The sequence below is a fragment of the Nicotiana sylvestris genome, chromosome 10, assembly GCF_000393655.2.
Source record: "Nicotiana sylvestris chromosome 10, ASM39365v2, whole genome shotgun sequence".
NCBI classification, from domain to species: Eukaryota; Viridiplantae; Streptophyta; class Magnoliopsida; order Solanales; family Solanaceae; genus Nicotiana; species Nicotiana sylvestris.
In genome coordinates this window covers 160992227-161007452 of record NC_091066.1, presented here as the reverse complement: position 1 = coordinate 161007452, position 15226 = coordinate 160992227, and the positions used below count along the sequence as shown (strand labels likewise).

Here is a 15226-nt window from a genome sequence, read left to right as displayed (position 1 = left end):
GTGTATTCGCACAGACAATGGAGGTGAATACAAAAATGATCATTTCAATAAGGTCTGTGAAAATGATGGCATCGTCCGACACTTCACTGTTAGACATACACCACAACAGAATGGAGTGGCAGAACGTATGAACCGGACCTTGCTGGAGAAGGTACGGTGTATGTTGTCCAATGCTGGCTTGGGCAAAGAATTTTGGGCTGAGGCAATTACATATGCATGCCACCTCATTAATCGTCTACCATCTGCTGCTATTGATGGCAAGACACCATTTGAAAAATGGTATGGAAAGCCTGCTGTAGATTATGACTCTTTGCACGTGTTTGGCTCAACTGCATATTATCATGTGACAGAGTCAAAATTGGATCCAAGGGCAAAGAAGGCTATTTTTATGGGAATTACTTCTGGAGTCAAAGGATATCGCTTATGGTGTCCTATGACAAAGAAAGTAATATTCAGCAGGGATGTTACCTTTGATGAATCTGCTATGGTAAATAAGGTAACAGAAGATACCAAACAAAATGAAGGTGCTTCTAAGCAGGTGGAGTTTGAGGGAAAATTTATTTTTCCTACACAAGAAGCAGAGGAGGAAACAAATGAAGATTACCCTCTGGAAGGAGAGCCAGTAGAGGAGATTCCAACTCAGGAACCTCAACAACAACTTGAATCAATAGCAACCAGCAGGCCAAAAAGAACAATAACGAAACCTGTTCGTCTCATAGAGACAGTTGCTTGTGCAACCTCAATTGTAGCTGATGATGTTCCTACCACTTATAAAGACGCAGTCCAAAGTTCAGAAGAAGATAAGTGGAGGATTGCCATGAATGATGAAATACAGTCCCTTCATCAGAATCATACATGGAGATTGGCCAATCTCCCGAAGGGAAAGAAAGCAATTGGGTGCAAATGGGTATTTGCAAAGAAGGAAGGATTTCCTAACCAAGTAGATGTTCGCTACAAAGCAAGATTGGTGGCCAAAGGATATGCTCAAAAGGAGGGAATTGATTACAATGAAGTGTTTTCTCCAGTTGTAAAACATTCCTCCATTAGAATTATGTTGGCTTTGGTAGCACAATTGGATTTGGAACTAGTTCAGATGGATGTAAAAACTGCATTTTTACATGGAAACTTGGAGGAGGAAATCTACATGACTCAGCCAGAAGGATTCAAAGTTGCTGGAAAAGAAAATATGGTGTGCAAACTTGAAAAATCGTTGTACGGATTGAAACAATCTTCTAGACAATGGTACAAGCGATTTGACGAGTTTATGTTGCGGCAAGGGTACAAGAGAAGCAAATACGATCATTGTGTGTATTTGCACAAGCTTAAAGATGGTTCTTTTGTATATCTTCTCCTATATGTTGATGATATGTTGATAGCTTCCAAGAATTCGGAAGAAATTGATAAGTTGAAGATTCAACTGAAGAAGAAGTTTGAGATGAAGGATCTGGGTGAGGCAAAGAAAATTCTTGGCATGGAGATAATAAGAGATAGACGTTCAAAGAAACTCTGTTTATCTCAGAAAGAATATTTGAAAAGAGTACTACAACGTTTTGGCATAGATGAAAAGACTAAGCCAGTTAGTACTCCACTTGCTCCCCATTTTAAGCTAAGTACTACTATGTCGCCAAAGGATGAAGCTGAACGAGAGTATATGTCAAATGTACCATACGCAAATGATGTTGGTAGCTTGATGTATGCAATGGTCTGTACGAAACCTGACATTTCACAAGTTGTTGGAGTTATTAGCAGATATATGCATAATCTAAGAAAGGAGCATTGGCAAGCTGTGAAGTGGATTCTATGGTATATTCATAATACTGTAGATGTTGGGTTAGTTTTTGAGCAGGAATGCAATCAGTCTGTAGTTGGATATTGTGACTCAGATTTTGCCGGTGACCTGGGCAAACGAAGATCAACTACTGGTTATGTGTTTACTTTTGCAAAAGCACCAGTTAGTTGGAAGCCTACTTTGCAGTCAACAGTTGCTTTGTCTACAACAGAGGCAGAGTACATGGCTATTACAGAGGCTGTGAAAGAGGCAATTTGGCTTCAAGAGTTGCTAAAGGAGCTTGGTGTTGAACAAAAAAATATCACAATCTTTTGTGATAGTCAAAGTGCTATTCAATTGGCGAAGAACCAAGTTTATCATGCAAGGACGAAACACATTGATGTTCGGTATCATTTCGTACGAGAAATCATAGAAGAAGGTGGAATCACAATGAAGAAAATTCATACTACGGAGAATCCTGCTGATATGCTGACAAAAGTGGTGATTGCGGTCAAGTTTCAACATTGTTTGGATTTGATCAACATTGTTGAACACTGAAGATTGAAGATGAAGACACAATCAAAATTTGTTATTGAGAGAGAATTGAAGATGTGGAATTTTGCCAAGGTGGAGATTTGTTGAATATGATAATATCCCACATCGGTTGGGAAGTAAACTTGGTGGGAATTTTTTCCTATAAAAGGAGGCCTAATGTTTAGGATTTAGACACACCTCTCATTTGCCTTCTTATCTTATTAAGGCATTTGTATCTTCTCTCTTTAGTATTATTTCACTTGTATTTTTGGAGTGGAATAAAATATTGGTTGTGTCCGAGGAGTAGGCAAAATTGGCCGAACCTCGTAAATTCTGGTGTTCTTTTTTGTTGTTGCTTTATTGTTTTATTTATTATTTGGTGATTGTCATAATTTTTGGTATAGTAGTTGTGACTTATTCACACTATATACATTTGGCTTCCGCAACAATCCTAAATTGTAGGGTCCGGAAAGGATAATGTGTACACAGACCTTAACCCTACCTTATGAGGATAGAGAGACTACTCTAATTGAAATAACTCATACAAGAAAATGCATGCACACATATATATACCCAAGTAAACAACATTGAGATTTGGTTCATTGTTTGCTCTTGATTCCATCTCGAATTTTCGTTAAACTATTTAAAAGAATGAAAGAACCTTTTACTTTACTAGAAAAGAATGACCCTTGAGATATCCGATATCAATAAATGAAGCCTTAATTACTTTCTAATAGGGAAGCTGAAAAGGCATTTGAATTCTTAACATATTTTTCAACTCTTTTTAGGTTGTTATTTTTACTTTTTATCCACACTTACAATAATTTTTTCACTATATATGACTATTTTATAGCATAATAGATATTTTGAAGTGTGTGTTTTAGAACAATATACTTCATTTTGGCTTGAAAAACAGAAAAAACTCCAAAACACATGACATTAATTAAAAATAAAATACCATATTGAATTAAAGGGCAAGTAGCACACGGTTCAAAACTCAGTCGATAATACGTTGGCCTCTCTGCTCTTCTCTGCTTAATTACCAGGCTTATATCCGTGGTACAGTTTGATTGAGCTTGTGTATAGGATCATATGAGAGCTGCAAAAAGGAATGGGTTATGTTCTGACTATACAGGTATATATTTAAGAGCAACTAAACTTTAGGCTCAGTTTCTTTTTTCTTTTTCTTTTTCTTTTTCTTTTTTAACCTTTTTTTTTCTCTTCATCGTGTTTTGACCACCAAATCAGTCGTTTCATAAAGTGAAACTTTTCATCGTTACGTAACGACGAATTTAATGATACGATACAATAAATTTAAGTAACATTCAAACCAAACATTATATTTAAAGTAACAATACAATACAATACAACATGTCACAACCATCCAAACGATACAATACAACATGTCACAACCATCCAAACAAGTTGTAAGGCAAAGGCAAAACACAACTTCACTACTGTATCAACATTCATTTTACACATTAAACTTCCAAACATTTTAGCCAAACATCATGGTCTGATTAACTGACTAGTGAAGGTCAAGTAGGGATGGGATATGGATACTAATCTACGTTATATACAACTTCTGCTTTAGACGACGCCCGCTGAAATTTTGTTATCTCCGCCAGTACTTTGAGAGATTTTTTATCTTCTCCTACTTCGGGGTCGATTACCATTCTCAGCAGCGCCGGAGACTTGGCCAATAAAACCTTGATAAGCTGCATTTCAGGCCCTATTCCTGTTACATGTCTAAGCTTAACTGTCCTCAGGTAATTAAATGTCATATCTGAGAAGCTTGCAGGAATCTCATCAACAACACCACATGGCACAGGTTCATAATACTTGCCCCCCTCAGTATCACATGTCTAAGAAAGATCGAGAAAAATCCATCAGCCCGAACTTAAAATTGAAGATCTAATGAGCATGCAAAATAAGAAAATAATTACATACGAAAAGCACATAAAAAAGAGAAAAGGAAACATCATTAATAACCTCAATTTCAATCTCTTCTAAATATGGGGAGCTTCTTATCAAGCAAAGAGCAATTGAAAGCTCAAAGAATTCTCTTAGACAAATCCAAGATACATAAAGCCGTTTAAGACAGTTAAAAGCAGAGAGAAGCCTTGTTGGTATAAATTCAACGGGTCCAGCATTCCTGGCCTAGGAAGAAATTGTCAAAAATCAGGATGACTCAAAGCCCAAAAGATGGCACATCTATAAAAAATGCATTATATTCAAGTCATGAAGCAACATTTACCTTGACATACTGGAGATTCCAGCAGAGATGCTCAATAGCAGGAATAGACTCAAAAATCTTGGCGAGATCATGTTCTGCCTCTACAGAAAATGCTCTAGGCTCATATGAAACTTTGGAAAGAAGAGGGACATATTTTAGACGTATAAAATGTATATTACCAATGAAGACAAAAGACCTCAGCTTGGGAGCACTAATTTCCACGGGGTTTGATATATCTGAGTATTGCAGCACCAAGTTCTCAAGCAACGGGCTATGGGAGATTAAACTCCCAAGCAATTCAGAAGAAATTGTGACTCTATTTAGTTTTAAGCTAATTAACCTTTCAAATCCCTTAAAGACTGGTGGAGGACGTATTAGACAATTTTTGAGAGACAAATGCCTCATCTGCGAACATGTGAAAAATGAAGAAGGCAATGTGTATAGATTACCGCCTTGAAGTTCAAGAACAAGATGTTGAATGCCATTCCTAGAGAGGAAATATATTAAGTTGTCAAAATTAGGACAACCTTCCAAATGAGGAATTGAGAGGGTAAACTGGGTAATTGGTCCTTCATGAAGGGTCAAAACGTGGTAGATAATCTTTGTAAAGTTACTTGTAAAGCATGTTAAATCCTTTGTAGTTTTCCAAAGAGTTTGATCAAGTTTTAACTGTGGAAGTGTGCACCAGTTATATCTCCATTTTTTCGATAAGATGCTTGTCCTCACAGCATCTTGTAAAGACAACCGCATTAAAACTTCATCTATTACACTCTTGGGAAGATCGCTAAGTACATCCAGGGGAGGCATCATATTAAATGATTGCCAACAAGAATCTGCAGAAAATAAACAAGTACTACAATAGGTAAGAAAAACTATCAGGATAGAGTACATACTAAAAGACAGCACACAACTGCTATTGACATTGTTAAATCAACAATCTACACCTGTAAGATAAAAGAAAAAGGTGCATTACACTTAAATCACTCATCAATTTCCTCTTAATATCCATGAATTGCATTATTTACAGCAAGAATCCCATCAATACTTCATGCATCCAGAATATTATTAAGATCATTATTCAAAAGGGAAAACCAAACAAACAATAAACAAGGATCACACTGTTGCGGAAGCAAATTGTATATAGTGTGAATGAGTGACAACTACTATACCAAAAATTATGACAGTCACCAAATAATAAATAAGACAATAAAGCAACAATAAAAGGAACACCAGAATTTACTGAGGTTCGGCCAATTTTGCATGCTTCCTCGGACACAACCAATATTTTATTCCACTCCAAAAATACAAGTGAAATAATACTAAAGAGAGAAGATACAAATGCCTTAAGAAGATAAGAAGGCAAATGAGAGGTGTTTTAAATCCTAAACATTAGGCCTCCTTTTATAAGGTGAAGTACCAACCAAAATTGTTACTTCACCGATGTGGGACTTTGGCACAATACACATTATCTTTTGCTGCTATTAAGTTATAAGATTATTAATGTTAGGCTAGAAACCCATGTTTTAGCCGTAGTATTACATGCCAATGACTGTATTCAAATGATCGTGAATTGCACTTACTACGTGTTTTATGCCTTGCAGGAAGTGATCCTGAGCTCAAAAGTTAATTTGGAGCTAAATTGATCAATTTGGAGCTTTGAAGTCTGAGTAAAAGCCCAATACATTAAGTCGGGATCGTGTTCGGAGGTCGTGTACCAAGTCCGGATGTTAAAAGAGGACGAAATAAGTTCACTCTGAGAAAATTACACTGCCGGGCCACATGGGGCACCGCAAGGCGCGGCGCAGCAGTGTAAAATGCTGCCTGATGCGAAAAGTTGAGGCTGCTGATAAAATGCACTAACGCGCCGCATGGTGCGGCGACGCGGCTGTTCAATTTTTACAGAGCTAAGTCCTAGTTCGCACAGGAAAGGGTTTTTTCGTCTGGGCCCGACCCTACTTGGTATAAATACATGTAAAAACGCTCTTTTGAGGAGGTTGGACATACTTTTGACACAGATTCGACCTAAGGAGGCAGAGACACAATAGGAGAAAGGCGGGGAATTCTTCTACGAGTTTTTCCTTCCTCTTCCTATTTTTCATTGTTGGTTATGACTTTTAGTATTGTAGTTTTACATACTACTATGAATAGCTAATTTGTTATCTAGGGTTTTGATGGAACCTTTTGTAGGATAAATTCTTGTTATGTTTTTATATAATTGAGCCGCAGTATAATCTCTATTTGTTTAACTACGTTCTTGTTATGTTTTTATATAATTGAGCCGCAGTATAATCTCTATTTGTTTAACTACGTTCTTGTTGTAATTAATTGATAGGATCCTCAATTAGTTGTGCCTATTTAGTATGCATAACTCGGGAGAGAGTGCATATTTACGTAGTTGTTGAACAACACCACTCCCAGAGTACATGAGGGATCAATAACCGAGGGTTTAAAGGCGGGATTAGGGATAACGAAGCCTTGGGTGCGATCTGAAGTGAGCTGTATTAAAAGTCAGCTAGCGTAGCTCGGGAGAGTGCGTCTAGTAAATTGTCGTGATTACTCGGGAGAGATTTACGGTAATAAGAGTGCTCATGATCGATAGAGAATACTTAGGCGAAATTATAGAAGACATAGCGGAAAGGATTCCGACAATTAAGGAAATCATAACTCTATACCTCCTTAATCTTTTCTCCAACCCGTAGTATCTTTAGTTGTTAATTTACTATTTCAATTTGTTAGTTAATTAGTTAAACACAAAAATCTAAATATTTATAAGTTAGGAACTGTTCAAGCTTGTCTTCTTGGTGATAGTGAACATCTGTAGCTAAACCTTAGTTCTCTTTGGGATTCGACTCCAGACTTGTAAACCGGATTATATTTGCAACGACCGCATTGTCCTTTTTATAAGGCATAGTTGGGCGCGATCAAATTTTGGCGCAGTTGCCGGGGAACTAACGGTGTAGCTATAGGTGTACATATTGCTAGGTTTCAAGTTTGAACTTTTATTTTTATTTTTTGTATTTGATTTTTATTTCTTTTTTTTTGTTTTACTTGTTGATTTAAAAAAAAATATGGCATCATGGAATTATGAAAATTTTGTTGTTGGTAATTCTACTTTTAATCCTTCTTACGCATATTGTGATGAAAACCACCCTTGGCAAAATTATCAAAATATTTCCGAGAGCGAGTTATGTGCACCAACTCAATCTTATGTGTGGAATGTGTGTGATATGTGTGGTGGTCAAGATGGTCACTTTCATGGTTGTGCTTATATTTCTTATCTTCCCCCAACCCCTTATTATGATGATTCTACGTTTTCTTGTGAGGATAACAGGAACAAAGAACCTAGGGAAGCTGACCTAAAGAAGATCGAAGATATGTTAAAGTGCATTATAGAACAACAAAGTAAAATACAGCTGCAGAAAAAAAGGCAAGATGAAACTATTCGCAACTTAGAGGCTCAAGTGAGTCAACTAGTTGAAGTTTTTAATGCTCAATATGTCAATATTATGGATAGTAGCCAGGAGCAGTTTGCATTAGAGACGGAAATTGAGGTGCCAATGGAGGGGTCCAAAGTAGAACCCAACACTCTAACCATCTAGAATTTGAGGATGCCGATGTTGAAGAAGTAATACTAGAGTCAACCAGGGACATTGAAGATACAACTTTAGTTGACTCTAGTGTTTTGGGTGTTGAGGTCGAAAATCTTGAAGTTCATGTATTGGAGCGTGTTGGACCTCATTCCAAACACTTCTCCACATTATGTTCGGACAGTAAAATGGGAATGGATCTTTACGAGCATAAAAAGGAGTTCAAGGAAGAGGTAGATGGGCCTTATATTTTGAAATTCTCAAGGCCGTCTAGGCAAGGTGACACTCCTCGGTCGAGAGCCAAAAAGTGCATAAGACTCTATCTAATTTTTGGCTCGCAAGAATTTGTACCGCCCCAAGAGTATAATCATAAGCTTGAAGCAAAACTTGGGGTCCAATTCATAAGTTCAAAATGGAGGCAAAAAGTTATTTGCGTCGTGCCGCGACTTTAAATCAAGCGCTTGTTGGGAGGCAACCCAACTTTACTGCTTTGTTTTATTTTTTTTATTTTTTTATTGTATTATTTTTGTTGTCTCGATTTTTGAGTTTCTAGGAGCATGGAGAACAAAGTTATTGAAAAGATGCAACAGCAAACCAGATGGTTGGAACAAAGTGTGAGGTACCCGCATGAAGGACCAAGCCCGAGAGAAGTTTGAGTACCCCATGAGCTTCTAGTGCTTCGGTCTTTGGCCTACCAGGGAGTTTCTTTTACCCTCTTATTAGTATGGTATGCATTGGGGACAATGCACAATTTTAAGCGTGGGGTGAGGAGATTGTCTGGGTGACTTTCTATGCTATTTTAGTTATGTAGTTTAATTAAATAATATTTTTTTTAAAAGATTGGACTTTTCACAATGATGGATCTATTAGACAATTTTCTTGAGGGATTTAAGTCTAATGAAAAAAAGAGATTTTCGTTTATTAGGTAGTGTAACAATTACCCCTTGGTTTTTCTTTAAACCACGGTTCTTTTCCAATGGTTTTGTTTGAGCCGGGTGTAGTTAGTTTTTTTTTAGGAATAGGAGTCATTGTGTTGTGTTTTGAAATGAAGCAATATCTCTTGACTTTGTTATGCCTTGAGAATAGTGAGTACTTTGGTTGTGACGCTTAGGCTCAATTTTTGACTCTTGTATAAGTATCTTAAATTGTATATTCTTAACTTTGCTTAACTGTTTTGACTAGAGTGTCTTGATTCTCCAATCTTGAGTGAGTCAGGCATGTGCCATGTGTGTGAGGGTTGTTGTATTCCGTGCATTGCATTTGATGCCTAGAACTTGCCCTGTGTGTTGCAAAGCGAAATAGTAGATTTGTTCAGTCTTGGAAGTGATATAGGTGTTTCTTTGTTGAGCCAGATATGTATATTTTACCATCCTAATTGTTATGTATCGTAGTTAACCCCTTTGAGCCTTTAATCCTGTTTCTTTGGCAACCACATTACAAGCCTTACCCATTTGTTTGAATTAACCATCTTTTTGAACTTTTTCACCTCTCATGAGCACTTGAATTGTTATGAGTGTGGGGTGGTTGGTTTGGCTTTTGAGTGGAACTAATGAAAAAAGGAGAAATGTGTACTGTTTTAAAAAAAAATAAGAGCCACTTGAATTGAAAAAGAAAGAAAGAAAAAAAAATAGTTGTATTGTTGTGAAGAATATTCTTTGTGGTAGTGGCTTTTGATGTAATTGTGCTTAAAGAAGTATGGAGTTAATATACATTGATGTGAAGGTGGAGTTTTGGTTTGACATAAGTAGGGTTTTAAATGTTAAATGTATGTATTAAAGTGTTTAGGGAGGTGTAGTCACTCTTCTATCTAAATGTATTCTACCCGTCCCGCAGCCTACATTACAACCAAATAAAGTCCGACTTGATCCTAGACTGAATGAGCTCGATTAGTAGATTAATACACTACGGGCAATCCTATGGTGCATCTTTTGTGGCATATGAACGTTATTTCTGAGAGTGAGTGAATTCTTTTTTATCTTGAGTTCCTAAGTGCTCTTAGATTTTATTATGTGGAACTACTCTCTTTTGTTGTGTGAGGGCACTTGATTCATGAATGAAAGGTAATGTCAGTGATCTCTACGTTAAAGTAAGTGGGTGAGTTGTGAATAATGTGTGGTACTTGTGAGTCAAATCTTGAGGTGAAGATGTTACGCTTTTGTGCTTAGTCTATTTTAAATATTCTTGGTGTGATGAGTTAGGAGAATTGTTTAAAAAGGTCGTGTCTATATAAAGTGTAGTTTGATTGCTCGAGGACGAGCAATGGTTTAAGTGTGGGGTGTTGATGTTAGGCTAGAAACCCATGTTTTAGCCGTAGTATTACATGCCAATGACTGTATTTTTTACGTGTATTTGAGTTCAAATGATAGTGAATTGCACTTAGTACGTGTTTTATGCCTTGAAGGAAGTGATCCTCAGCTCAAAATTTAATTTGGAGCTAAATTGATCAATTTGGAGCTTTGAAGTCTGAGTAAAAGCCCAATACATTAAGCCGAGATCGTGTTCGGAGGTCGTGTACCAAGTCCGGATGTTAAAAGAGGACGAAATAAGTTCACTCTGAGAAAATTACACTGTCGCGCCGCATGGGGCACCACAAGGCGCGGCGCAGCAGTGTAAAATGTTGCCTGATGCGAAAAGTTGAGGCTGCTGATAAAATGCACTAACGCGCCGCATGGTGCGGCGCGACTGTTCAATTTTTACAGAGCTAAGTCCTAGTTCGCGCAGGAAAGGGTTTTTTCGTCTCGGCCCGACCCTACTTGGTATAAATACATGTAAAAACGCTATTTTGAGGAGGTTGGACATACTTTTGACACAGATTCGACCTAAGGAGGCAGAGACACAATAGGAGAAAGGCGGGGAATTCTTCTACGAGTTTTTCCTTCCTCTTCCTATTTTTCATTGTTGGTTATGACTTTTAGTATTGTAGTTTTACATACTATTATGAATAGCTAATTTGTTATCTAGGGTTTTGATGGAACCTTTTGTAGGATAAATTCTTGTTATGTTTTTATATAATTGAGCCTCAGTATAATCTCTATTTGTTTAACTACGTTCTTGTTGTAGTTAATTGATAGGATCATCAATTAGTTGTGCCTATTTAGTATGCATAACTCGGGAGAGAGTGCATATTTAGGTAGTTGTTGAACAACACCACTCCCAGAGTATATAAGGGATCAATAACTGAGGGTTTAAAGGTGGGATTAGGGATAACGAAGCCTTGGGTGCAATCTGAAGTGAGTTCTATTAAAAGCCAGCTAGCGTAGCTCGGGAGAGTGCGTCTAGTAAATTGTCGTGATTACTCGGGAGAGATTTACGGTAATAAGAGTGCTCATAATCGTTAGAGAATATTTAGGCGAAATTATAGAAGATATAGCGGGAAGGATTCCGACAATTGGGGAAATCATAACTCTAGACCTCCTTAATCTTTTCTCTAACCCGTAGTATCTTTAGTTGTTAATTTACTATTTTAATTTGTTAATTAATTAGTTAAACACAAAAATCTAAATATTTATAAGTTAGGAACTGTTCAAGCTTGTCTTCTTGGTGATAGTGAACATCTGTAGCTAAACCTTAGTTCTTTGTGGGATTCGACGCCAGACTTGTAAACCGGATTATATTTGCAACGACCGCATTGTCCTTTTTATAAGGCAATTATCAACTGAAATCAATAGCTATAAAACAAGGGGAGAAAAAGTTGTTCAATTCGGCTAGTTTTGACATCAAACTATTGTAACTTTATTACCTTTCTGTTTTATTTTTAAATTTTTTGTACTAATAGCTTTACCGAAAACAACCTCTCTATCCCATAGGGTAGAGGTAAGGTCTGTGTACACACTGCCCTCCCCAGACTCCACTTGTGGGATTATACTGGGTTGTTGTGGTACTAATAGCTTTGCTACTAATTTAAATAGTCTAATTAGTCTTAGTAGTTTATCACCACAATATACATAATCTTGAGGTGACTCGGTACGTGTAAACAGGAGCGGAGTTAGAGTGCCGAGTGTGGGTTCGATACCACTAGATACTTCAACACCTAAATGTTACTTTAGTTATCAAAACATACAAAATAGTTAACCAAGCAGTGACGTACATTGGATTTCTTTAAGTTGTGTCAACCTATTGTAACAATTCGGCTTGTATATAGACTTTGGGTCTAGGGCTGTGTGTTCTTGTTCCAAATTGATGTCTAGTCTGCATTATTTATTAAACGGTGTCAACTTACTGTATGAATACATATTATTTTGAACAAAAATGCTAAGAAAAAAAAAAGGTAGTCCGTTGCATTAAGCTCCCACTATGCGCAGGATCCGAAGAAGGGCCCGACCACAAGAGTCTCTATCGTATGCAGTCTTACCCTACATTTATGCAAGACTGCTTCATATGACACTACTTAGTCCTTTGCCACGGCCAAGAAGGGGTGTCATCTAACACTACTTTGTCGAATTTTTGTACTAAATATATGTATACTATTTTTCTATAAAAGAATGTGTATATGTATATAGGAGTGGCAAAATGGTTAAATGAAAACAGTTAACCGCTCATATTATCCGCTAAAAAATGGGTCGGATAATGAAATTTTTAAAAATGGGTCAAATATGGATAACAACCATATTATCCATTTAAAAAATGGATAACCAATGGGTCTAACTTTTACATTTGTAAAACTTCAAATTGGGGTTCCTCAAGTTAGGGAGACTAAAAATTCTCCCAAAAGTGATCATATGCAAGAAGTGAATAATATCCGCCGGTTAACCCGTTTTTCATCCGTATTAAATATGGGTCGGGTCGAATAATTTATCCGTTTTCGACCCGAACCATATCCAACCCGACCCGTCCGTTTGCCACTCCTATATGTATATATAGAGTAAGTCAACAGTACACTGCTTAGAAAACTATGCAAAGTACACACCGACGAATATGCTACATCCATGATAACGTTAACCCAGGGGCGGATCCACGTGGAGTCAAGCGGCGCTTCATCGAAAAATAACACGGTATATATAGGTATATTTTTGTTGTTTTCAGACAAGTAAAGGTATAAATATAATTTTGAACCCTCTTGAAAAAAGTAAAATGCCTAGCCTATTAGTAAAGAGGGTTCAAATTTTCCACATGGTCCTGAGTTCGAAACCAGCTATTCACATATGACCTCTAATGTCGGGTTTTGAACCCGCTTGATAAAAATCTTGGGTCTGCCACTGCGTTAACCCCATCAAGTTTTAAGCAAAACCCAATTCAATTTCAGCAGATTTAACTATACCCATAAAATAAAAATACAATCTTGATTTCAAAATTCTATAGAACCCCAGAACCATATTAAAAAGCATGAGTTCTGTGTTAACAATGAAGAAAAAAGTAATAAGTTAAAAGAGGAGAAATAAAGAGAGGAAAATAAGAACCTGAAGATGAATTGTGAACTACTCACTTCTCAAATTGGAAGAAACTGAAAAACGAAGAATATTTCTACTATACATAAAGGAAAGTAAAGCAGTGACTCCTGGAATTAACATTTATTTCGAGAGTACATTTGGAATTTTTTATTCTTTTTCGGTGAGCTGTATGCCTGTATTGCATTGCTGTTTGCTCTATTTACTGAAAAGCCAGGACTATTTCCTCTATTCTCAATTCTCATGTTAGGGGTCGTTTGGTTTGAATAAGGTTTATGCTAGGATAAGTTATGTTGGGATTAGTTATTTTAGTATTATTTTTTATTCACTATTTGATATGTTGTATTAAAAATGACAGTTGCACAATTTCTAAGAAGAAGGTATAAGTTATACCGGCATTAATTACCTCATCCTCTATAAGTTATAGAGAAAATCTCACTTTATACTCATTAATTCCAAATTATTTACCCTTTAATGCCGAGGCCCAAACTATTTACTACTCATACTCATGCGCCCCAAACTATTTACCCGTCTTTATTATGTTCCTCCTCTTCTTCCTCATTTTACCTTCCTCCAATTCTTTGCTCAACTCCCCAACTGTGTCAAAACCCCATTCTGAAAACACTAGTTCAACTTCTCGCCCACTCTCAACCCCCCTCTGTCTCTATCTCTTTTTTCAATAGTATTTACTTTCAATTTATATGTTACAGTAAAGTTTTAAGGAAGAAAATAGTTTTTTTTTGAAGATTTATTGTTTGATTCGATGTGGTGCTATAAAATATTGCTTATAGTATTTTCGAGTAAGCTTCCCATATCTAAATTTTTGTGTGTATTTGAATATCCACCATTGTTGGGCTTGAAGCTCAATTTATTTTGAAGATTTCTTGTTTGATTCAAAGTGGGTGTTGTTAAATATTGCTTATAGTACCTTCTGGAAGTTCATACTGAAATTTGATAGCATTTGGAGCTGATTTGAGGTGATTGAGATTGAAATTTTCAGTTGAAAATCGAAAAAGAATATAGCTACAGTATGCCGCTACGGTATACAATATGTTGTAGGAGTATATAGCTATACTGCAAACGCAGTTACCTAACAATATTCCGCTACAATATACTATAGGAGTATATAGTTATACTGCAACAATATACTATTATATTATACAATATATTGTTATAGTATACTGTAATAATATGCAATATACTCTAACAATATGATGTAATAGTATACAATCTACTATAATAGTATACTTATTACCCGTAAATTCACTTACCTTTTTCCTTTTAATTTGATTTAAGCTTTTACCCAGCGTGAGAGGCAAATTGAAAATGCAAAAAAAATATATTATAGTATGCTATATAATGTAACGATATACTCTTACAATTAGATCCTTTTAGAATTTTTTGAAATTCTTATTGACAACTGATATTATTTCAGTTTAATAATTGGATTAGACTTTTTTTTAACTCTTTGCGTACAATTGTATACCTTGTTGATATAACTATATACTATACTGGTATCATATGTTAGTTAATATTTTTTTGGTTGTATTAGCTACATTTAATTGGTACACAATTTGATTTTCTTTAGTACTAATATAGAAAAAAGAATAATAAAAATAGTGAAAATAGTAAATAAAATTAGATTATGAAGAGAAAAGGAATATAAAAAATAGAAGTTAAATGAAATTATATAGGAAAAAGGAAAAAAAAAAAGAAG

General features: G+C 36.1%; 1 protein-coding gene across 4 annotated transcripts; it reads right to left on the bottom strand.

Moving 5' to 3' along the window:
* Positions 1–3615: 3615 nt before the first annotated feature.
* On the bottom strand, positions 3616–13654 carry LOC104211616 (F-box/FBD/LRR-repeat protein At1g13570-like). Of its 4 annotated transcripts, XM_070160305.1 has the most exons (5): positions 13548–13654; positions 4718–5371; positions 4560–4639; positions 4295–4462; positions 3616–4167 (listed from the first exon to the last, which is right to left on the bottom strand). In XM_070160305.1, exons 1-5 carry the CDS (start codon positions 13630–13632, stop codon positions 3865–3867), a joined length of 1290 nt encoding a protein of 429 aa, XP_070016406.1. In that variant the 5' UTR covers positions 13633–13654; the 3' UTR covers positions 3616–3864. The 4 variants fall into 4 exon arrangements, with proteins under 4 accessions (XP_070016406.1, XP_009759004.1, XP_009759005.1 ...); XM_009760702.2 differs by having other exon boundaries at positions 4560–5371; XM_009760703.2 differs by having other exon boundaries at positions 4560–5371; positions 13522–13641.
* Between the last annotated feature and the right edge of the window lie 1572 nt (positions 13655–15226).

Excerpts from the sequence above, each read along its gene's own strand:
- LOC104211616 (XM_009760702.2), bottom strand. The coding sequence starts at position 13,632 with ATGTTAATTCCAGGAGTCACTGCTTTACTTTCCTTTATGTATAGTAGA. Across the intron at positions 5,372-13,547 it reads AGTTTCTTCCAATTTGAGAA|ATTCTTGTTGGCAATCATTT; the intron begins GTGAGTAGTTCA and ends TATTTTCTGCAG. Across the intron at positions 4,463-4,559 it reads GGAATCTCCAGTATGTCAAG|GCCAGGAATGCTGGACCCGT; the intron begins GTAAATGTTGCT and ends ATTTCTTCCTAG.